This window comes from Brachypodium distachyon, chromosome 4 (assembly GCF_000005505.3).
Source record: "Brachypodium distachyon strain Bd21 chromosome 4, Brachypodium_distachyon_v3.0, whole genome shotgun sequence".
NCBI classification, from domain to species: Eukaryota; Viridiplantae; Streptophyta; class Magnoliopsida; order Poales; family Poaceae; genus Brachypodium; species Brachypodium distachyon.
In genome coordinates this window covers 33,697,042-33,720,746 of record NC_016134.3, presented here as the reverse complement: position 1 = coordinate 33,720,746, position 23,705 = coordinate 33,697,042, and the positions used below count along the sequence as shown (strand labels likewise).

At 43.5% G+C, this 23,705-nt stretch overlaps 2 protein-coding genes and 1 long non-coding RNA gene across 3 annotated transcripts; all 3 read right to left on the bottom strand.

The window, feature by feature from the left end:
• Positions 1 to 7,393: 7,393 nt before the first annotated feature.
• Positions 7,394 to 13,991, bottom strand: LOC100828639 (transcription initiation factor TFIID subunit 9). Its single transcript, XM_003577959.4, has 2 exons — positions 13,611 to 13,991; positions 7,394 to 8,101 (listed from the first exon to the last, which is right to left on the bottom strand). The coding sequence occupies exons 1-2, from the start codon at positions 13,920 to 13,922 to the stop codon at positions 7,739 to 7,741; spliced, it is 675 nt and encodes a 224-aa protein (XP_003578007.1). The 5' UTR covers positions 13,923 to 13,991; the 3' UTR covers positions 7,394 to 7,738.
• On the bottom strand, positions 11,699 to 13,602 carry LOC112268888. The gene is made up of 2 exons (XR_002960376.1): positions 12,119 to 13,602; positions 11,699 to 12,026 (listed from the first exon to the last, which is right to left on the bottom strand). It is a non-coding gene; the product is annotated as an uncharacterized LOC112268888 (long non-coding RNA).
• Positions 13,992 to 15,136: 1,145 nt separating the features above from the next.
• Positions 15,137 to 20,999, bottom strand: LOC100828335 (proton pump-interactor BIP103). The gene is made up of 8 exons (XM_003577958.4): positions 20,842 to 20,999; positions 18,305 to 18,665; positions 17,905 to 18,099; positions 17,654 to 17,833; positions 17,368 to 17,562; positions 16,451 to 16,549; positions 15,868 to 16,371; positions 15,137 to 15,763 (listed from the first exon to the last, which is right to left on the bottom strand). The coding sequence occupies exons 2-8, from the start codon at positions 18,659 to 18,661 to the stop codon at positions 15,419 to 15,421; spliced, it is 1,875 nt and encodes a 624-aa protein (XP_003578006.1). The 5' UTR covers positions 18,662 to 18,665; positions 20,842 to 20,999; the 3' UTR covers positions 15,137 to 15,418.
• Between the last annotated feature and the right edge of the window lie 2,706 nt (positions 21,000 to 23,705).

Genomic DNA, 23,705 nt, shown 5'->3' with positions numbered 1-23,705 from the left:
CTCCTTCTCTACGGACGGAACGAACGATGCATGGCTGGTTTGCTCGGAGAACATACATTACGCCGGTCCTTGTAATTCGGGGCAATCCACATTTTCTGCACCATCGGCCTACGATTTCTTCTTCCTTTGCTCCATTTTTGCAAGGGTTTCAACGTCTCACTAGACCGGGATGCACAAATTAATTAGAAACAAGATACCATCGTCAGTCCATGATTCGCATGTCCAGATCGCATGCATGCATGTGTTTTTCTGAATCGAGCGGCACATCGTTTTATTTAAATTCTCTTCTTTCTTGCGCTCGCCTGTACCAAGATCGCATATGTTACACAAAACATAAAAGTATACTCTCGAACTTTTCTGTATCATCTTCTTCCAACTATTACCTCCGTATGTCGTTTGATCATTAATTTGTCTCAATTTACTTTGCACTTTGATGATTTGTCATGTCTCGTGACACTTGCATGCGTATGCGGCCACTTGAAAGATGAGACAATTGCTCAAAGTACAAGGTAAAGTGAAACAAATTGTCAAAACCCCCGCATGAAGTATAGGTTTGATAATTAACTCAATTTCGGTGCCCTAAGGCATACTGTAAAGTCATACTTCATGGAGATTTCTGTAATAAGGCACAAAAAGAATAAGCTAATCGGCATTTGAGTTGGCAGCTCGGCGATGAACCTCCTCGCGCCACGCCGTCTCTTGCCACCGCCGGCGGGCGACCGTGCTAGCGTGCCCTCGAGCGTGTCGGTGCGGGTGATTCCCTCCCACCCCAATTCCCGCGAGGGGTAGTTCCGTCCTTGGCACGGTCCCGCGGGTGGGGACAGTTGTTCCTGCGGTTGCGATTTCGCCACGTCGTCCCGTTGATCCTTTGACGCGTGGATCCATTGGTGACTCCTCGAGGGGGCAGGCAGACGTGGTTAATCCAGGGGAGTCGCCTCGGATTCTTTAGTCGTCCCATTCCCCTCCCTCATCTCATTCTCATCTAGGGTTTACTGTTGATTCCTTGTTTGCCCACTTCTGGCGGCGTCCTAGTTCACCTCCTTCTCGGGTTGGTGTGCCTACGGGTGCATGGCGGGGGACTGTTGGTGGCAACCGATGTTCGTTTGCTCAGGTGGTGGCGACGCCATCTCGTGCACGATGTCTCTCGATGGTGACGGCTCGGGGTGGTTACAGCCAACGCCGTGACGGTTTTGGGGCTGGGCGCAGCCGTGGCCAAGGTCGTGGCCGTGGTCTTGTCTGGAACCGTGATCAGGGCAGGGAGGCCCCGATCCGTGGCGGACAGGATCAGGGGCAGGCCAGAGGCCAGATCCGTGACCAGAACCCTCAGATTCGTGGCCAGGATCTTCAGATCCATGGCCAGGAGCAGGGGAATGCTCGCTGGGAGGAAGCTGCTCAGACGACGCGGGGGAGTCGTCTGGGACGAACCAGTGGGCAAATCCAGACGGCGCGACGGCATCGGTGACCGAGACGGCACCGGTGGGTCACATCGAGGAGGTGGTGGTTGGAGATCAGCCGCCGCCGACTCGTCCGCTACCTTCACCGCGCAAACATCCTCGTGATGCCTCGCCGCCGACTGCTCTTCCTAAAGGTGCGTGCTCTAAATGTGGGATCCTTGGTCATGTTGTTCGGGATTGCCCTAGGAATTTTTTTGAAGATTGTTCTGCTCCCATGTGTGGATTCCAAGCCAAAGGGCAGGGTTTGTTCTTCATTCCCCCCATTCCTTCTGAGAAAACCACCAAAGACAAGAATTCCTCAGTTGTTATCACTGTGGTGGAGGGTGTGGCCACTGCACGGCAGGTTGAGGCTGCATTCAATCTTCTGTTTGCTGGTACCTGGCGTTGTTCTGCTCGTCCTATTGGCCCTGATCGTTTTGTGATGCGTTTCCCTAATGCTAAAAAAGTTGAGGAGTTTTCCTTTTTTAAGGGATTTGTTCTCCAGAACACTTCTGCTAAGGTGAATGTTGATCCCTGGACACCATGTATTGGTGCTAAAGGAGAAATGGATCAAGCTTGGGTGAAAGTGAGTAATATTCCTGGTGACATGCGCTCTGAGGCCGTGGTTGCTTTTGTTGGATCCTTGGTAGGCGTCACCTTGGACATTGATCCGGTCACCCTATCCAAACCTGAATATGTGCGTATCAAGCTCGGTTGTGTGGATGCCTATAATATAGCTGCATCTGCAGAGGGATACCTGGGTACTTTGCTTTATGACTTCTTCTTTGAATGTGAATCTGTGATTGTGAGTCACAAAAAGAACAATGAGAAGGCTACTGTTCTATCTGATGTCCGCGATCCTGAAGAGGTTCACACACCTAAGAGGCATCGTTTTAATGATCCTCCACCAAAATCTACTCCAACTAAAACTATGGGGGGTAGTTCATATGGAGGGAAAAAAAAGAATGCCACTGATATCCTTGCTGTTGATGAGGAAGAAGAGGAAGAGAGTGAAAATGCTTATAATGACCTGCTTATTGATACCATGTGTCAGGAAGCTGAATCTGTGGTGACTAGGTCTGAGCAAATCTTTCATGTGCTTCATGTTGTTCCTGAAGGCTTACATCTTCAGGTGTTGCTTGATGTTGGCCTATCCCCCTGGCTCAAGTCTGTTCAGCAAAATTTTCCTGCAGGGACTTTTCATTTACCCGCTGATGTGAGGGGTGTGATCCAAGCCCTATGTCCTGGTGTTGATTGGACTAGCTCTTCCCCTTATCAACTACAACGCTTAGGGTGCAGTGTTGAGTATATGCATGAGGACCCTGTCTGCTTCTCTGATAATGGTGGGCCATTATCCCAAGACTCTCAGCAAGCTGTTTCTGATGCTGAGCTTCCTGCACCTCTTGTGAAGAAGCCTGTTGCTCCTGTTCGCTTCAGTGACAGATTGTCTAAGAAGGCACCTACTCCTACTCTCCTTAAGGCAACTGCTCTTCTGCAGAAGAAAAACTCTGAAGGTATGTGCCCTCGCACTAATTCTTTCTCGCTTCTTGGTGATGATGTGATTATTTCTCGCGCTCAAGCTATGGGGGCTTTCATTCTCAATGACACGTTTTCCACTGTTAATATTTTGAAAGAACTTGAAACTGCCAGAGATTCTCTGCTTGCCAATAGACCTGTTGCTACTGTCTCTCTCCTTGATTCTACTCCTCCCCAATTTTCTACTTCTGCTGGTTCTGTTTCTGATCATGAGGATTTTCCTCCTGTTTATCCTGGTGATGATTTTACTCTTGTTTCATCTAGAAAGTTGAGAACCAGTAAGACACGGCTGAATCCAGCTGGTGTCATTGGGCGCTCCAGTGGAGGGTCTGCTATACCTAGTAGCTTGGCTCAACCTGGGAATGGGAGAGCTACTAGGAGGGGTAGGAAAAAGAAAAATTCATGATTAGTGGTCTTTTTTGGAACTGTAGGGGGAGTGGGAAGAAGGAAATGGGTGTATGTGTCAGGGAACTTATTTGGGACCATAATCTTGATTTTCTCTGCTTGCAAGAAACAAAAAAACCTGTGGTTAATGATGCTTACCTGAGGAAGTTTGACCCCTTTGATGTTTTTTTGTGGACTTGGCTTCCTTCCGAAGGAAAATCTGGTGGTATTTCAGTGGGTGTTAAAGAAAGATTCCTTTGAGGTTCATATGACTAAGATTGGAAAATACATTGTGCAGGTTTGTCTTTGGGACAAACAATTGAATTTAAAATGGAACCTGTTATCTATTTATGGTTCTGCTCATCATAAATTGAAGGATGAGCTCCTTGGGGAGATGTTTGATTTCCTGGCCTTGCAGGATGTCCCATACATTATTGGTGGTGACTTTAATATCATTAGGCATCCTGATGAGAAAAATCAAAATTACTGTCACTCTTATCATATTGATGATTTCAATTCTGTTATTCATCATTACAATCTTAGAGAAATTGCTCTCAATGGGGGGAAATTCACTTGGACCAATGGTCAAGATCCCCAACTTTGGTCAAGCTTGATAGAATCCTTATGTCTGCTGACTGGGAAGATATTTTGCCCTTAGTCACTGTTAGAAAGTTACCTAGATCCCTTTCTGATCATAATGCTTTGCTCCTTAACTCTGCTATTCCTCAGAACAAGAAAAACACCACTTTTAATTTTGAATTATCCTGGCTTAAACACAAAGATTTCCTATCTAAACTTAGAGAGATTTGGTGTCAGCCTGTTTGTGCTAAGTCTATTCTTAACATTGTTCAAATTAAAATCAAACGATGTAAGAAGTATTTCAAAGGCTAGGGGCTAATATTTCTGGTCATATGAAAAAAGAAAGAATATTGCTTCAAGAAAAGCTAGATAATATTGAATTACTTGAAGACGATGGGCTCATGCTCCCAGTTCACTGTGGGAGAAAGGTTGATATTATGACTAAATTGCATAGGTTGTATGCAGATGAGAAACTTTACTGGTTTCAGAGATCCCATCAGAAGTGGATTTTGGAAGGTGATTGGAACACAAAATACTTCCATCGTATTGCCAATGGGAGGAAGAGGAAGAATTCTATTTTTTTTTTCATAGAAGATGATTCTGGTTCTATCTCTGATCCTGCTTTACTCTTACAGCATGCCACTGATTACTATAAAGCCTTATTTGGCACTACCCCTGTTTCTGATATTCAGTTAGATCCCTCTTTTTGGTCTAATGTAGTGAATGTCACTAGTTGTGATAACTCCTTCCTCACTAGACCTTTCACTGAAGAAGAGGTGAAAGTGGCGCTTTTCTCTATGGAAAAAAACAAGGCCCCGGCCCTGATGGGCTCCCCATTGAATTTTTTTCAAGTTGGCTGGGATTTTATGAGAATAGATGTCCTGTTTATGTTTGAGGAGTTTCATAGGAGCAAGCTAGATATACAAAGATTGAATTATGGGGTGATAACTCTTCTTCCTAAGATTGTTTGTGCTTGTAGAATTCAACAATTTCGTCCCATTTGTCTTCTGAATTGTCTGTATAAGCTCATCACTAAGGTGCTTACCATTAGATTGGATTCTGTGATGAACAAATTAATTAGCCCTCACCAGAATGCTTTCATTGGGGGGAGATACATTGTTGATGGGATCTTTTCTTTGTATGAAATTATGCATGAAGTTAAAAAACAAAACTCTACTGCAGTTCTGCTTAAACTTGATTTTGAAAAGGCATATGATAAGGTTGATTGGAATTTTCTCCTTTCCTGCATGGAAGCTAGAGGTTTTTGTTCCTCGTGGATGTCATGGATTAAAATGGTTCTATGTAATGCCACTGTATGTGTCAAGATGAATGAAATGTTGGGTCCTTATTTTATGAGCCACAAAGGGGTAAGGCAGGGAGCCCCCCTCTCTCCCTTCCTGTTCAACTTTGCAGCTGATTGTCTCCCTAGAATGATCCTTAGGGCTCAATCTAATAACATGATTTGTGATCTTATTCCTCATCTTTTCCCTACTGGCATTACCATTCTGCAATATGCAGATGACACCATCCTTTGTATTCAACATGACATGGAGAAAGCTATTAAGCTGAAATTGTTACTCTACACATTTGAGCTTATGTCTGGCTTAAAGATTAACTTCCTTAAAAGTGAGCCTTATATCATTGGTGGAGATAATGATGTTGCTCAGGCTTACTCTGATCTTTTTGGCTGCAAAATTGGGGATGTTCCCTTTATGTATTTAGGGGTACGAGTGGGAGGGTCTAGACTTCTTATTAAGCATTGGGATTTCCTCTGTTCTAAGGTTGCAAAAAGGCTTGATGCCTGGAGAGGGGGTTCCTTGTCTGCTGGGGGCAGAGCTGTTTTGATCAAATCTTGCCTTGAGAGTGTTCCAACTTATCATATGTTCATGTATAGGCTTCCAAAAACCGTGATTGAAAGGATTGACAAATCTAGAAGAACTTTTTTCTGGCAAGCAATAGTAATAAAAGAAAATACCATCTTGTGAAGTGGGATAGGGTGTGTAGACCTAAAGAGAAAGGGGGGTTTGGTTTTAGAAGAATTAGTTCTTTTAATACTGCCTTGCTTTGTAAGTGGTGGTGGAGATTGGACAATAAGAAAGGCATGTGGCAAGAAATTGTTAAAGGAAAGTATTTGAGACAATCCTCTGTTGCCTCTGTCACTGTTAAAATCACTGACTCTCCCTATTGGAAAGATTTGATGAAAGTTAAACATCTTTATCTCTCTGGTAGAGTATGTAAGATAGGTTCTGACACTATCATTAGATTTTGGGAGGACATTTGGTGGAGGGATGAACCCTTGTATGCTAAATTCCCTGAATTGTACTTGTTTCTGTTTCCTTTTTTAAACAACATCTGGGATCTGTCACCTTCTCTAGATGGTTACATGGCTCCCTGGCTGATCAATGAGCTGACTTAAATTCTATTCTCAGAGATGTTGTTTCATCTGATGCTCCTGACTCTTTCATGTGGAAATGGGACAGTAAAGAATGTTATACTGTGAAATTTTCTTATCAACAACTTTGCAAAACTATTGTTGGCCCCAACTATGAATTTATTTGTAAAGCTAGGATTCCTTTAAAGATTAAAATCTTCCTCTGGCAGATGTTTTTGAACTCCCTTCTTACTAAAGATAACATGGTCAAGACACAGTGGCCTGGGAATCCTAAATGCTATTTTTGTCATAAGGAGGAATCTTTAATGCACCTCTTCTTTGAATGCACGGTTTATAGGGTGGTTTGGGGCTGTATTGGACACGTTTTCGGGACTGATCTGGTTCCTCAGAACCCCTGGCAATACTTCATCTGGATTAGACGCTTTGTTCCTGGTATTCAATCTTATTTCATTGAAGGCATTGGTGCTGTGTGCTGGGCCATCTGGAAAACAAGAAATGCTGTTTGTTTTGAGAAGAAAGTTTTACATCACCCTACTTCTGTGGTTTTCTTACTTTGCTCTTTCCTGCAATACTGGGCTGAACTTCAGAAGGACGCGCGCATGAAGCAGGGGATCAAGGATGGAGCGACTGGCCTCATGCAATCTACGACTCAACTTCGGCGCCGTCACTAGACTTCATATCACTTCCAGTTATACTGTTCGTCGCTGAAAAACTGACTGCTCGTTGGCTGTTATACTTTCGGCCCTCGTGTGGGTCTGTAATAAGCTAGATAGTGTTGATGTTGGTGGAAACGTCTCTGAACTGTTGTTAGGATAGTCTTGGCTTTTCGGTGGCAGCAGGTTTTCGCTCCATGGTGCCCAGGCCGAGCCGGGCTGGGCGCAGTGGGTTTCCTGCTGGTGCCCGGATCCGTCTCTTCCTGCTTTTCTTTCATTCCTGCTCTTGCTGTATAACTATTTGAGACCTTGTTATTTCCGTTTTGAATGAAATGGAAAATGGGGAGAGGCCCGATTTGAAAAAAAAAATTGAGGCCCTGTTTGGCTCTCATTCAACTAGTCGACAGGGGACTTCATATTCACAATGCCAGCCAAGAACATCTTGAACATATTATTTTCAAAATTCTACAACGGATACAAGATGTTTCTGGAAGGCAAATTACTGGTTTAGCATAAATAAATAAAAACAGTCTCTCCCAGAGAACACTACGGCTTGAAGTCTCATGGATCTGAAAAGTCCTAATACTAGGTTCAGACAGAGTTGGCCAGACTTGCCCCACAGTGGACGAGGTTCAACCATAGAGAGAATGCATTGAGCAGCATGCATCTCGAAGCCTGTTCAACCGCAGAGAATAGAGCTCTGCCCGACAACTACTTGCAGAGGTTTATTTCTGACTGGGAGCCAGCTGACGACCTGACAGTTAGCCCATGTTCAACTGATCAATTGTTGTCATTCTAGGACGCTTTGCAGCTGCAGCAGCCACAGCGTTAAGTTGGAATGAAACCCTCTGACTTTGAGTATGAGGCAGAGGCTGCTGTTGCTCGTTGTCCCTCTGGTCCTGCCTCAAATAGTTTGGATTAGGGTTGGCAGGGTTTGTATCGACCTCCTCGTTGTCATCTTCTTCTGTTTCCTCAACCTGAGTTGGCGCCTTCAGTGGGGGCAAGAGTTGGTAGTTTTGGCTCAACAATGTGTCCTGCTCAGGTGGCAGAGGGATCGAGCCAGGTGGAGCAATTGACTTGGGCAGCGGAATTTTGTTCCGGCTGCGTGCCAACTCAAGGAGAACCTGCCAAAACAGAAACTGACTTGTCAGACTAAAAGTCTAAAACAGACCTATGCATATTCTTGAAGTTTCAAGGATCTGACAAAATAGTAAACAAGCACTTGAGTTGAAAGCATAAGCACGACAGTTGTTCATAGCATGTATATATGGAGGAATTTCCTGAGTTGCGCTTTTAGGAGCTAACATGTCAGCAAGTACACGATAATCAAGGCTAGAAACTCTAATATCGTTCATGAAAAATTAGGTAATATCTTCATATGCCAGCCTAACTATACTAACAATCATCCCTTGTTTGCTTCGTGTTCTTATAAAAGTCCAGCCATTCAGCCCCCCAAAAAATATAGTCTACTACCTGTAGCATGTGTTGTGGATTGAAGGGGTGTGAATTGGCAATCAGGCGCAATGTTTGAGGTCATGGTGGTGATTCTTGAAATTCTGATGTGAACCCTGGTTACAGGGAATAGATTTAATTGTTGCTTGCTTGATTCATAATGGATACGTTGCTATCCCTTCTATACGGTTGTTTGACTTGATCCACAAAACAATCTCTGAATCTAACGGAAGCTATATATAATATACAGAATATATCTCAATAAATAAGGTTTCGCTGACAGTCACTCACTTGACTGCTTTTCAATTGCCAACACTCAAATTTTTCTTTCACAAAATTGCCCCAGGCCTTCTTCGTTTCCAACGGAGGCAAGCCAGAGTTGATTATTACAGGCGGCTGCACAGAACTGGTGGAGGCGTGCTGAGCAGGAAGAGGAGATGATGTGGCTCCGGCAGCACAGATGACGCGAGCCAGAGATGGCGACGACATGGACATGGCAGTCATCGAAGGTGAGGTGTGATGCGAGCCAAAGCAGGTTGCGACACAGAGGCGGCGGCAAATGAGAGGTTAGGGTTTAGGGTGGTGCCCGCAGAGAGAGAGTCAGAGAGAGAGAGAGAGAGAGAGAAACAGGACTGCTACAGTGTCATCGGTATATCTACACTAATAAAAGTGGTTGTTTATTTATTGTGCGCCTTTCGTTGTATATGCTTTTCTGGAACTACCCGCACATGATCCCTAAGATTTGGGGCGTTTTAACAGATAAGTATTCACTTTCCTAACCATCCGCAGATTCAGCTGAACATTCCTAACAAGACACGGACCAAATTCAGCTCTAACTCATCCTTCCTAATCCTTCTGCCCCTACTGGACTCAGTGCTCCCCGGTCACCCATCAAAAGGGGAAAGGTTTTTATCTATTCAGATATCCCGAGGATAAAGGTGTATCACCTGTAAGTAACAACTCATCTCTGTCATAGTGGTAGGGTGCTAGAGTGCTACCTGAGACACTATTGGTTTGAATCCCACATCCCCTCCTATTGTTTGCTTATTAGTTTTAATGCAACACTGACTGTTATTTTGGTCCCATGGACAGCTAAGAGTGAAGTTGTCACGGACTAGGTTCATGACATGGGGGATAATGGCTTTAGAGCCTCGGCCTGTACTGGGTGACCCTGAACCCAAGAGGCGCGACAGCTCCATGAAGGTAGCCACACCTCAAGGGCAGGGTGATAACTAGATTGATTTATTCTTGACTTGCCTCATAACGATTACAAGGGGCCCTTTTATAGGGAAGACTCTTAACCATGCTCTTAACTTGACATCCAAGAAACTAATCTCTACTTTCCTAACAAACCGTATCTTAATATCCTATCTTATCTCTTGCCTAATAAAATTAGAAGATACTACTGGGATACCATCCCTTATTTGGATGCCTAGGGCTGCGCCCCTATAGGGATGTACGCCCATGACATTACACCCCCTTTTTGAGCAGCTCGTCCGAGAAGGCCCCAAGCTGATGGCTGGCCATGGTTGTCATGGTTGTGCAGCACCTATAACTTTGGAGGATGACCCATCTATGCCCCTGATGCTTTTTGAAGTGGCTGCCTGGAGGCAGGAATCTCCATGCTGCTGTAGTACGTCTCACCGTGTTTGCCTGCGCTGAGAGACATCGCCTCCCTGCCGCCTGCCCTGAGAGGCACTTCTTCTCTGCTGCTCGGCATCCAAGGCGCTTGTTGCTGCTTCTTGCAAGCTTGAAGACATGCACAGCAACACCACCTCCAGTACTTGACCTCATACCCCTGCCGAGCTTGCAGCTCGTCCTTGAGCTGCTAGTTAGCGAAGGCGTTCTGCAAGGCCAACACGCTGCTGCCGCAGGTTGCACTACCGCCAGGACTGGCTTTAGTTGAGTCGCCCATAGGGGCAGCGACGATGAAACCAACAGCGGCAGTGAAGGCAATGCCGAAGGAGAAGAGATCAGCAGTGCTGCAGCTATTGGAGATATGGATGTCGGCGGGCTGCTTTCCGCTGCTCCACCCTCACGAGGACGTTTGTACAGATTGCTTGTAATCTGTCAAGCGTAGCTTCAACCTTGGCCAACTGGTCTTGTAGTTTGTCGAATGCAGCTTGAATCCTATCATATGTAGCTTCAATCTAGGCGAAAGGAGAGAGCTTCGTGGCTTCAGGTGCAGTGGAGATCGACTGCTCTGATACCAAATTGTCATGAACTAGGTTCATGACATGGAAGATAATGGTTTTAGGGCTTGTACGGGATGACCCTGAACCCAAGAGGCGCGACAGCTCCATGAAGGTAGCCGCACCCCAAGGAATGATCACAGGGGGACCTTTTATAGGGAATACTTAACTTCACATCCAGGGAACTAATCTCTACTTTCCTAACAAACCATATCTTAATATTCCTATCTTATCTCTTGCCTAACTAAATTAGGAGATACTACTGGGATAGCATCCCTTATTTGGATAGCTAGGGCTGCGCCCCTATAGGGATGTATGCCCATGACAGAAGTCTGAACGATTTTTATGAAATAAAAGACTCAAACTGGCGATCTCTGCATGGAGATGGTGGCTTCTAACTCTAACCACCACGAAAAATCTTTGATGTGTCCCTATTGTGGAACAGATTCGTGTTATTTATCCATCATATTTGAAATTCAATTTTCCGAAATGACTCTGCCAGGAATAGGCAGCAGATAGATTGTACAAGCTGCAGCAATGATTGGTTTCGGGGCTGATATGTGAATTCAAAGATGGAGGCACCTTTCCACAAAAAAACTTCCAAAAAAGGAAAGATGGAGGCATGGCATGACCGGCAGAGAAGAAAGGGAACGGTGCTATCTCTAGGGAAATAAGAAGGCTAATGACGGAATTGTATAAGATGTTTATTTCTTGCTCAATTCTTAAATATTACAATTCATATGGTTTTATAGAATAAGCTGTTCGTGCTCCCTAATAGTTTGGACCAAAACTACGTCTCCAACTTTCTTAACAAGACATGGACACAACTGAACTCTTTCTTAACAAGACATGGACTCAACTGAACTTTCCTAACAAGACAGGGACTAAATTCATCTTCCGTAACTTCTCCCTCTCCTAGACCTCCTCGCACCATCACCTGCCGTTCGTCTGTTGGATTAAGATTGCCAATAGGAGTCCACAAATATGGTGAAAGCTTGGAATGTTCCATAACTCAAATGTCTCTAAGTGACATGCTACAGGAAGTTTAAGGTCCACTTGTCAAGAGTGCTCTCTATGGAGAGCATCCTCAGTCACTGGTTATCTCGTGCGTGCACAGGCTGTAAAGAACTCAGCACAGGAAGGAATTGGAATAAAAAAAGGGGCCAAGAACTAAATAAGGTCTGATACTTTCTGCCAGGAAAAGAGGGAGACAAGTTATGTAGGCAGTTGCCATTCAAGAAATGTAGCAGTTACGCGAGTCAAGCCAGACAAGTAGATCTTCGAAAATATTATTCGAAGAGTTTTATCTGGTTATTCATCAAACGTAGGATCTCTTAAACCTGGCATGCAAAACTGGCTATCTAAAAGCATTGGTCTTGTATATATTTCCTCTTATTTATATCCCCTGCATCCAAAAGTACAAAGACAAATTTGAGGATTGAGGGGACAAAGGAAAAATTATTCCTGAGAAGGGCGTTAAAAGTCAATGCATTTTACCCCTGAGTAAATTTCCCGCTAGGCCAACTGCACAGTAACGAGTATATAGGGATGTTTCATGGGAGCTCAAGGATCAATTTGTCCGTGTATTTTTTGGATTTCTCAGATTAGGATTTGTCATTGTATTTTTGGATGGAGGGAGTAGCACATAACTTCAATTACTTCCTGTATTTACACCAATATAAAAAGCCAAGTGAGCAGAATCCAAAAAATATGAACCCTCCGTCTAGCTATCCAACGACTGACAAATTTGGTTGGACCCTAACAAATTCAGCATTAATTAGACAATAACTTCCTCAATGAACACCTCTAGTTAACACCTCATGATATATCTCCTACCCGTGCTCTCCAAAATTCACACTCCAAGGCAATAAATCTTGGTTCTCTTCAGAATCAATGTGCATAGAATCAACTATTCATGGTGTGAATACGAGAATGTCATAAAAAGGGACAGCTCTCCATTAATATTGATTTTCCACCAGTTCAAAGTGTAGTACTGATGTTCCTTGCAGAATGGTACTACTATCAAGACAAAGTATGGTTATATCATGAGAAATAATATTAAAAGTGACTACTTTCTCTGTAAATGTATTTACTATTTCAGTGATTGCATTTGATATGCTATTATGAGGCAAAGCGAGAACATGCGGATACCAGGGTGGTATTCCCCCCTTGTGTTGGGGCTGCCAACCCAAGCTCGAACCCTGGTTCTCACAAATAAAGGCCCCTCGCCAAGTTTGTTCCCTGGTCGTGTCAGGTCACCAATTGCGCCGCCGCAGTGGGTGGAGACAGCGTTCGGGGCCTTTCCTCGACCTAAAAAAAGTCTTCTGGGTTTCTTACCCTAAGGGTCGAGTATTTTTTATTGTGATGCAAAGCAATACATTCACATGGGAGCTCAAGATGAAAACATGCATTGCACATGCGAGATTGCTGCTGTATATATAACTATACGCTGTTTAGCTTATTTTTGGAGAGAGAGAGAGAAAGAGACAAAAATATTCTGCTATACAACACATGAGAAACGATTGGTTCCGCCCCCCCTGAGATTCCTAGAGTTGAGTTACACTTACAGGGCGCCGCTGGGTGAATACACCAACAAGATATTGTCTTGGAAAAGGAACAAGTCTATGATTCAGACCAAGTGACCGAAAGCAGGTTAGTGATCTCAGTGAGCAGGAACTTGACAAAAAATCACTGAATAGTGCTAGTCGTTTTCCGGAATCTACACAGATGCAAGTCCAGAGCCAGAGAGCAATTTGGCAAAAAGTGAATTCATCAACATCCCCCAAAAAAATGTATAGCACACGGACAAGCATGGTCTCCCGCCTGCTAATCCAGTAAACGTTAATTAAACAAACTGGGTTATTGGGCTAGAACGGGGAACACCAATCCATGGGGAAAGCTACCATTTTAGCCCAGGAAACCTAGAAGGGGTTGTATTTCCCGAATTTAAAGAAGACATGCTAGGTTTCCATGTGAGATTGGTAAGTACCTCACGGGGCGGCGGCTGGGAGAAGGAGAAGTTGACCTTCGCCTGAATAGCGAGACGGACGTCGTCGGCATCGAGCTGGGCCTTACCTGCGTGGTCCGCGTAGACCTGGGCATCGCCGAGCACATCGCCGACGTAGCGGTAAGCCAGGTCTAGGAACTGGTGCACGACGCGCGGCTCGTACTCGCCCTCGCCGAGACCCATCGACCGGAGGAGCTCCCGCACCACTCGGGCGTCGCGAGGTTCGTCCGCGCCTCCGGCGCCCGCAGCCGCCGCAGTCGAAGGAAGCGACGGACGAACGCCGCCGCCGTCCATGGTTTTCCTGTGGGCCGGTGGGGCTGCGATTTCTTCTTTCTCAGATGTTCGGGGAGGTACATAAGAATTTTCCAACGAGTAAAATGCACTCACGCTCGTTCAACTTGATTATTAGCTGTATTTTGAAAATCCAAAGTTGCGCCCGTGAACTTGACGAAATATTACAGGTACGGTCATCGGTATCATATTTTATACGTATGGGTTTGTAGCCTATGCCAGCTCACTTTGGATTTTGCAATTTGCCTCCTGAAAAAAAAAGGCAAAATGCAAAAATCCGAGCTAAGCTTGCACATGCTATGGACACATACGTATAAAATATGGTATTGGTGATCATATGTACGATATTTCGTCAAGTTCACGGACCGTTACTAACGATTTTCAAAATACAGTGACTCAATAGAGAATCGAAACCAAATTCAGTGATTGTGAGTGCATTTTTTTTTCAATCAATATAATCCTTCTCCTCTTTCTGCTCTTGTTTTCTTCTGTTATGGTTACTGATCGTCCATTTTGCTACTGCATTCTGGATCAGTTTTATTAGCATGACATCCAATTTACAACTAGCATGTCCCGAGTACTGTTGCGGACACTATTGCCCGAGTAGGCACCTGCCTACTGTTTTAGAAAAGTCATGCCCGAAAAAGGACTAGGTATGTCGCGTGAGAATTAGAGGGAGAAGGAGGTAGCGCGAGAGAATAGAACGGATAAGGAAATGCGTCTATCAAGCCTCGAGCACGGGTGTGTGTCCATGAAGCCAGGAAATCCCGAATACCCCACGATGTCAAGGGGTTGACCTCGACTTGGACTCCGACCCAGTTTTGCCTGCTAGGCCAATATTGAGACCGAATGCCACAAATGAATACTTAACCAACCAAACGCCTTGAATCTTGTCATTCGGACTTTTTGCAAGCCAATGTCTAATACCTAGGCCCAATGTATACATCCAAACATCAGTGTCATACACAAAGTTACGAAACACTCCCTTCAATTCATAATAAGCGCAAAGTTAAAAAATACTATGATTTAGTAGAAGTTTTAAAGACCGGACGGAGTAGGTATATTGCAATTGTCTAAACTAATTAAGACCTCATTTGGTATGCGGCACGACTCGTTTGGGCAAGCAAAGGATGACCGCCGGGGCTGATCCAAGCTGAATTGACTCTCGTACCAGCACAGATTCGCCCCTGGACAATCAATGCATACGCTGATACGCATGCACAAACAGCATGTTTACGTGCATACTTATTTCAGACGGAAATCTATACTTCACTTTAAAGTACATGAGATCACTCGCAGTATAGAGTTGAAGTCCCAACCAAAATTAACAGCAACTTTTCTCCGACTCTACCGAACAAACTAACAGAACAGAAACTAATAGGTTCTCGGTTTTTCAGTTCAGGTCTCAGGAGACCATGCACTCTGTTGCTCTCACCTGCAAAATTGATCCATAAGCATCATACTCGAGAGGGCGCCAGGTGCACAGGCCTTTCCTTCAATCAGTTGCTAGTGCTTGCCGGGCGGTAGTACTGGTAGTAGCCCAGCACCGCGAGCAGGGCGACCAGCACGGCACCCACGGCTATGGCAACAGCTGGGGTAGCCCATGACATGTACGACTGGCCTTTCTTCCTCTTCAAAATTGCCTTCGGCAGCGGGGCCTTGCTCTTGGTAACAGCACTTCTGTACCGGACACTCTCCTTCTGTTCTTTGTTCACTGTGGCAGAAACTGGAGCCAACTCATCCTCACCTGGGGTGTCCGCTGCTTCATCAGACTTGGTGTCAGAGTCAGTTGGTTCATCAGTATCACCTGCACCAGTCTTCTTCTTTGCTTTCTTCTCCTCTTTCTGAAAAAGTTCATCACAATGGTTACATTATGGGAGTGTCTATTTGACATTTAATTTATGTACATTAATAGCAGAGAGAGAGAGCGAGATGGTAATGATTCTACCTTAAGCTTTTTCTCAGCTTCCTTTTGTGCTCGGGCTGCAGCCTTCGCTGCTTGCTTCTCAGCCTGCTTTTTCTTCCTTTCCAAAGCAAGTCTATTCTTCTCGATTTCCTCCTGTCTCTTAATCTCTTTTAACTTGGCTGCATCAACCTCTTTAGGCTTTGGCTTCTCCTTTGGAGGCTCAGCCTCATAGGCATCATCAGCTTCCACATCAGCTTTTATCTTCGCTGACTTGGCAGATGCTTTTGCAAATGGCTCATCTATGGGAGCAAGAGCTTGTGGCGCAGCAGCTTCCTTTGCTTGTTTTGAAGGCATTTTTACTGGGACAGGCTCGTGTTCCACAGGTGGTGCTGACTGTTGTGTTTCGATAAATATGGGCTTCTCATCAGGATTCCTCATCCGACCATCGCGGGTCAGCTGTCGGGCATTGAGGGAGGAGAGGATCCTCTTCTCATAGTCATCTCTAAAGGTCTTGCTGCTGCACCACTGTGCCATGAACTTCTCGACCTACCAAAGTATAATAACAATAAGTACGGACATATATCAATGAAAGATGAAGTTACAAAAGAAGATTGTAGATGCAAACCTCAGTCTTGTGGAGCTCTTGCAATTCTTCTGCCTGATTCCGAGAAGAATAATCCCTAGCTTTGATCAAAACTGCGCGGTTTTGATGGAAGGATGCGTTCTGATCAAGATGAAGAGTCAATAAATATAGCCCCCACACATAAATATAGAAAACAAACAGAAGAATTTACTAACAATATGGTAGTAATAATCATTATTTGCGAGAGACTTCGTAAAATGCATGTCTTTTTTTTAATTGATGCTTAGATTAATTCATGGGTCTACTTTATTAGGGAAATTCCTTTAAAAGGTAGAGAATAAGAATCGATTACTAAAAGGGATTCTGGATTAGTTCAGTATAGGTAGTCATTTGATTGATCTAAGATGAAAAAGAGTCCAATTTCATTTCTTTTCTGCAATTTACATTCCGTGCTTCATTTACTGTTCAGACCAAAAATGCATGTCTCACACTAAGTCATAAAATTCAATAAAAAAATAGAGAAAGTTTCAAAAACAAAGTAAAAAGACCACAACCTCTGGTATTTCAAGCAGTTACTACAAACCATGATACATTTAAGAAAAGAAGAAACTTATCCAAATCACCTAATAAGGTTCCAATAATATTATGTGACCTAAAAATCAAAGGCACAAGTATTATGCAGGAAATTCATCTGTTAAATAAATTGTCAATGTGTTGTCGTGACAGAGAGCATCAAATTTGGAAACGAAAAAATGATCTCAAGGGGAAACTGAAGTTCTGTGCAGGCAAGCAAAAGAAGATGCGCCATTGCATAAACATATTCAATGAGAACGGTAACACAACTGAAGTAACCAAAAAACTGTGTGAACTCACTTCTTAGCCCAAACATAGGAGATAACAATACTGCAGGAGCAAACATTATCATGAGCATGAGAAATGTTGAAGGTATGCTGCCTTACGTTAGCATCACGCGCTTGTCTCAATTCATTCAATGTCGCATACGCCTTATCCTTTTTGGCAGAAGCTACATTTAAATCTTCTTGAAGCGAATTAATCTCAGCATCAACAACCTTCAGCTCGTCCTCCAGGACCTTAATCTTAGCTCTGACTGTTTGTCGCTCCTTCTTCACTCCATCAATGCCTTCCCCAATGATCTAAAGGATAAGTTACAAGAAAAATGTTATCTAATATTTATTTAGTCAGGAGGTACCCAATAAAGAAGAATCTGAAGCATAGAATACTTACTTTGACCTGATCTTGTATGGCATCTCTTTCAACCACCGCATCTTGCATTTTAGCTCTCTTAGCAGCATTGGAAGTGACCTTCGGTCTAGTTTTTTCAAGAATCTTAATTTCTTTGATCAACTTCTTCTCCTCGTCTAAGGATATGCTCTCGTGACATATGCGGTCGTTCAATTTCTTGATCTAGGGAGAATCAAACATAAAATCAAAATACTGGAGGAGAAGAAGTTGAGTTATGAAAGGGTTAAGCATACCGTTTGCTCAAGCTCTTCGATCGAAGAGCATAAACCTGCACCCTCCGCCCTCATAGCATTATTTTCATCGCGGAACTTGCCTAAACGGTTTGTAAAAGGTTTCATTTCCTCCACCTTCTCAGTAAATGCTTTATTATATTGCCTGTTCTCAGCACTCAGTGGCTTCAACTCCGTGATAATACTGGAACGCTCAACCTGCAGAGAAAGTATGCATTAAGTTATAACACCATGCTTAAAGCAAACAAGCTGCTCCCCTATTGTCTAATTCAACGAGAAAAGGAAAGCAATAGGACATGCACTCACTTTAAAGAAGTTTTGGGAGATGAAACTTCTAGTTGACTTAAAATGAAGACTACGCAACGTATATCCTTTTTCTATGAGGAAGCTTTCCAAACAATACCTTCTTGGCTTTTATAGCCTCAAAAATCTTGCCACGAACTTGGATCTCATTTTGGAAGACCTTGTCAGCTTGCTCAAGTTTTGCTCTCAGCTTAGGGTCCTCAAATGATCGGACCTTGATGAAGTAGAGGGTGTGGGTTTGCTTAGGTTCAGGCCACTCGTCCACTGCGTCCTTTGGAGGTGCCATGTCATTTGTGGCATTTGCTGCAGCTTTGCCATTGTCTGAACCAAAAACAGCTGCCTCCTCACGTTCCTTTGCTGTTGCTTTACTTTCCTTGTCTTGAAAAAGGTTCACTTCTCCATCAGCTACTTTAACCTGTGCTGGTGCGGGTTCAGCTCCAACAACCTCCATTCCCATGTCCCTGCAGATAGGTATAAATAAACTATTAGTAAACAAGCAAACATGGAAGACTGTGTTTAGCATTGTGGTGGATTCTCATAATCCCGTTTGTTAACCACTTTTGTCTATCTTATTGTTTGGCTAACCAACTTTTTCCTGCTTTCAGTATAATTTCGCACAGCAGGTTATAAAATAAGTTAAGCACAGCACAGTTCAGCAACTTGTCAACCACAGACTGAGTCGAAATGGTCTAAAAGAAAATGCAACAGATCTACTTTGCTATTTTTCCCCTTTAATTCCTGAAAACTTGCAAAAAAATAGTAGTCTGTGCATTGAGAGAAAGCAATAAAAGAAAATCTGTTTCGGGGATACCCCAGTAACCCAATAACATGAACACCACTGTGTGGCAGAAATTACCAGCTAGTATAATGTAATAAATTTATTGAAGTCAGTAAATCAAAATCTAGGTTACAGAAGTAGTGGATGCACGGCTCAAATGGATGGGGACTATACACAAGAAATGAAATAGATCACCGTGGGAGATGGGCACCAAGCATTATAATCTCAAATGGATGGACACCAACCATTTTAATCTCACCAGCAACCAGACTAACAGTGCAATTAACATTTACATGTAACTGCAAATAGGTCAACTGAGGTGGGAATCACAAAACATGCAGATCACACTATCATAATCTGAACATGTGATTCAAGGGGGTCGTTTAATCTAGATCGAGTGATCGATGGAACTACACAACTCTGTCCTCCTAACCCCAAAAGCAAAGGGCATAAATCCCAGGATCTGAACATTTGTGATTCGAGGTGAAACCCAATGACACACCCACAGATCCCAGGAACAGGAAATAAAGGACCAAATCCAAATCTACTTTAAGGCTTTTACTTAAGAAAGCGAAGAGACCAGATTGCTTCACCTGAGAAGCGGGGATAAAATGAAGTGACATCTCCAAAGTTGGCAGCAGTGGATCTGGAAGACAAAACTTACTTTCCATATTGGAGAGGAAGAGGAGGGCTTTATATGAATAGTAGACACAATTGTTTTCTTTTTGATGTTTTGTCTATCATAATTGGAAATTTCTGGAACTTGTCAGTTTCTTCCTTTTGTACTCATCAAAGAGGGAAAGGTAGTTAGATATAAGCAGAAAGGATATGTACTGATGTAATTCTGGTGCGAGGTTGAGTTGTCTTACGCAAACACGCACATGGGTTTGGGGAATGCAGGTCATAACTCAAGACTCACGTTGTGTGGCCAAGGTTGTGCGGTGTACACTAAACCAAATCACAGATAATCAGATACATGCACGCTACTTGCAGGCTAGCGCGATAAATGGAATGGAGATTGCACAGCATCATCTGTTCATAGTGGTACTTTATTGAACATTATCAATGGTGGTACTTGGTGTTGTGTTCGTTTCTGGTGTGAAAAAACATGCAGTTTAGTAAAGCCAAACAGTCAATCAGCATAGTAAGTGAAAAATTACAGATATGTTAGGCTGGAAAATTATCATAGGATATCTCATGCTTCACTTGTCATATAGCCTCTTTCCCTTAATATTGGATATATCTAGTTTTTCCAAGACAGTATAACTACTTTCCACTTTAGTAATTAGAGACTATAGGGGAAATACTAGAGGTAGACGTTGCCCCGATCTAGTTGCCAAAATAAGCGATCCTATCCCTAGGTTGTCTGGGAACCCGATAAGCACACATACACCTGCACTCCAGTTGGTTGTCTGAGAGGTTATGGGTCCGAACAAACGAAACATGAGCAGCCCAGGAGCCCGATTTGAAATCCTCGCGGGCGCACGGAATTCCACATCACGGAGCAGCATGGATCCTCTTACCAGGTCGAACCCAGGCATGATTCACGAGGCACCGCGGACCCCTTCCCGGCGGCCAGATGATCCAGATCTACGGAGGTAGCTGCCGCAATTCCCAAGCGCGCATCGCATTGCCCGGGAGCGCCGAAACCGGAAACCGAGCACGGCAGATCGCACAACTAAAACCAAGCAAAAACAAGCAGGACGGGAAAAAAAAACTCGCATCGATCCACGCCAGCGCGTCAGATCACATCACGCGCCGGCCGGGCGCCTCCTCGCCGAGGACGAAGACCGCGCGGATCGGAGGAGCAGGACACGACGCAGGTTCGAGGAGACCAGGGAAGGGGAGCAGGAGTTCACCTGGGGAAGGAAGGCCGGGCAGCGAGATCGGGCCCCTCCGATCTGGCGGCGTTGCTTCGTTGGTGGAGTCGCCAAATCTGGAGAAGACGCAGGCGAGCGTGTGGGATTTGGGAGTTGTGGGTTTGGGCGGCGTGCCCGCAACAGGAAGGGTGGGGTTATAAATACGGGAATGGTATTTTTCCACCTCTTCTTCGCTAGCCGGTTTTTGGAATTTTGTTTGGTTGCTATCCGAAGGGGGGAAATTACCGGTTCGTTTCCTCTTTCGCACCCTGCGTGTTTGGCTCCAAGGGGGTGGATGATCCGACCCAAGCCCAAGGCGGCGCTTGTGTGGCTGTATCGGCGGACCGCGTCGGATCCCTCCAGCTATAGCTGGACGGGGATTTCTTGATAGAGTGGTTGCCGGTTGGGAAGCGCCCATCGGCTTGAATCAAACCATTGACTTGGAATCCGATGTCACGTGTTTGTACCTTTTATATCTATCCAAAATTACTCGTTTCAGCAGTGTAGATATTCTTCCTTCTTTTGTTGTCGCGGTCAGCAAAGTGCATAATGTCCGATAGTAGTAGTACCAAGAAGGCACAGATACATGCGGATCCCGCTTTTAGATCATTCGGGGACATGCTAAGTTTCAAGTTTTTGCTTAAAATTTGAGTTGAGATTTAGAGATTACCCAACAAGCGGGACCATATGTGGGATCCCGTTTAGATCCTATAAAATGGAAATGTGTCATAAGGGGTGGTACAAAAGTTATATCGGGTCAAACAATGACGGTCTTTGAGCAATGAGTAGCCTAGTCATAGTAAAATAGATCAATCTCATGAGCAATGTTGATCAAACAAAACTACTCCCTCCGTCTCATATGAAGTGACGAAATATTTCGTGTATCTAAATTTTTTTAGGTATAGATATATCTATATTTCGGCAAATTTGAGTCACTTAATATGGACAGAGGGAGTTCGTAGGATTCAAATACTTGCTTTTACAAGCTAAAAGCTTAGCCGGACGATGACAAAATCATCTCCCCCATTCTCTCTACCATGTACTTTGCTTATTTTATTACATTTGTCCTAAACACAATAAAGTACAAACACCAAGTAATTTAAAACTAAATGTAACAAGAATATAAATAGAAACCTTGTAATAAAATACAAGCTAGCTTGACCACTTGGCCTCTTCCAAAAATTAAATACAAGATACAAGTAGGATGAAAAAAATATTCCATTTACTATTTACCTTTAACAAAGTTTTGGAAAAAGTTACGATAGTGAAATGGAAGGCGAGTGGTTAGCATGACTTCCCCATCGATACATGTAGGCGACATTTATAACAATGTCGAGGGTTTCCGATTTTTTGCAACCACCACTTGCTAAATTTTTGTTGCTAAGTTCCCTGCCTCGGTTGCTTGTTGAGAAATTGCAAGTATGTTAGTATTCGGTTTAGTGCATGAGTTTCATTGTGTAGCATATCATATGCACTCATTCAATGTTTTTTAATAACACTACTTATATGTTAATTCCAATTGGGTTAAAACTACATTGAGACATTCTAGAACTAAGAAGATAAGCACAAAAAAAAACATTACATTTTTATTTGTTTTGTTTTCCTTCGTATTTTTTTTAACTCCGTTTGAATGTAATCACGGGCATTTTGCCTATTGTTCACATTAAAAAAGATACTCCCTTTGATCCATTTCGTTTGTCACGGCTTTGTCTACATACACATGTACCTTCACAATGAAATGCGTATAAATATATAGATACATATTTATCTAGACAAAACTGCGACAAGTAACATAGATCGTAGGGAGTAACATAATTGTCCTTGTAGAACATGTGTCAAGATCTGAACAACAACGACCGACATGAGTCCTATAAAACCACGTGGGCTGCCACACTTTCACATATTCCCTCATGCACTTTACCTTCTTTGCCCTTCAGACTGTCTAGAATAATTTCAATTGGTTTACTGACATAAGGGTATGCTAACCTCTTTTTAAGTTCCTGAAGATTCGACATATGTTTTTAGTGTATTATAACAATATTCATTTCCTCTTATACTCTAAATACATTTGTATATAAGATGTTCGATGTTGCATACTGTGTCTAGCGTGATATTCCATTTAACGTCGAAACTATTTTTTTATCACATATGTGTTACATAAGTTACATATTGTTATGTGTAAAAAAATGTACCATCATAAAATTCCGACAATATCACGTGCATTCCGTTTCTTAAGGGCTAGTGAGTATTCAGACCCAAGTTAAATGTAACGTCATGATGAATGATAGCCTCGAGGGTGTCCCGATCTTTCGATGAGATACCTAATTATCGATTTGGTAAGAGGTGACGTTGACGATCCGACTAGAACCTAGGAGGCAGCGCCTTAGCGATCAATACACTAACTCCAGAAGGTTATTGATCCCGCAGGGGCACGATCAACCTGACCACGAAGGTCTTTGTTCCTGCAAGCAATCGAAGAACAAGCAAGAACAAGATGAAAAGCAATCTGAAATTGCGAATAGGAGATATGAAGGTTCACGAATCTGAATACTCAATATAGTTGGAGTCTTGATGACGGTAAAACAGGTGGTCTAACCGACACACGCGATTACATGAAAGTAGCAAAGGCTAAACTTTATCTAATCCAAACCCGAGGCTCCATAGGGGGGCTCATGGGGTATAAATAGGAGGGGAACTAGGTGGTTTTCGGCCAGGCCCTTGAGGGACTCTGAAACGGCCCATGAATCCTCCTAAAACACGACGAAAACATCTAAAAATTGACTGGACCCTATTACATGGCCTTAGGCCCAATAAAGTAAAGTTATAACCCTCATTTTTGGCCCATACATACCCATTGGAGGCAG

Bases quoted from the DNA above. Each gene is read 5' to 3' on its own strand.
- LOC100828335 (XM_003577958.4), bottom strand. From the start codon at position 18,661: ATGGGAATGGAGGTTGTTGGAGCTGAACCCGCACCAGCACAGGTTAAA. The intron at 17,834-17,904 runs GTATGCTTAACC...GATTCTCCCTAG, and splicing joins TCGAAGAGCTTGAGCAAACG to ATCAAGAAATTGAACGACCG. The intron at 16,372-16,450 runs GTTTGCATCTAC...ATACTTTGGTAG, and splicing joins AAGAGCTCCACAAGACTGAG to GTCGAGAAGTTCATGGCACA.
- LOC100828639 (XM_003577959.4), bottom strand. From the start codon at position 13,922: ATGGACGGCGGCGGCGTTCGTCCGTCGCTTCCTTCGACTGCGGCGGCT. The intron at 8,102-13,610 runs GTACTTACCAAT...CTGTTTTGGCAG, and splicing joins CCCAGCCGCCGCCCCGTGAG to GTTCTCCTTGAGTTGGCACG.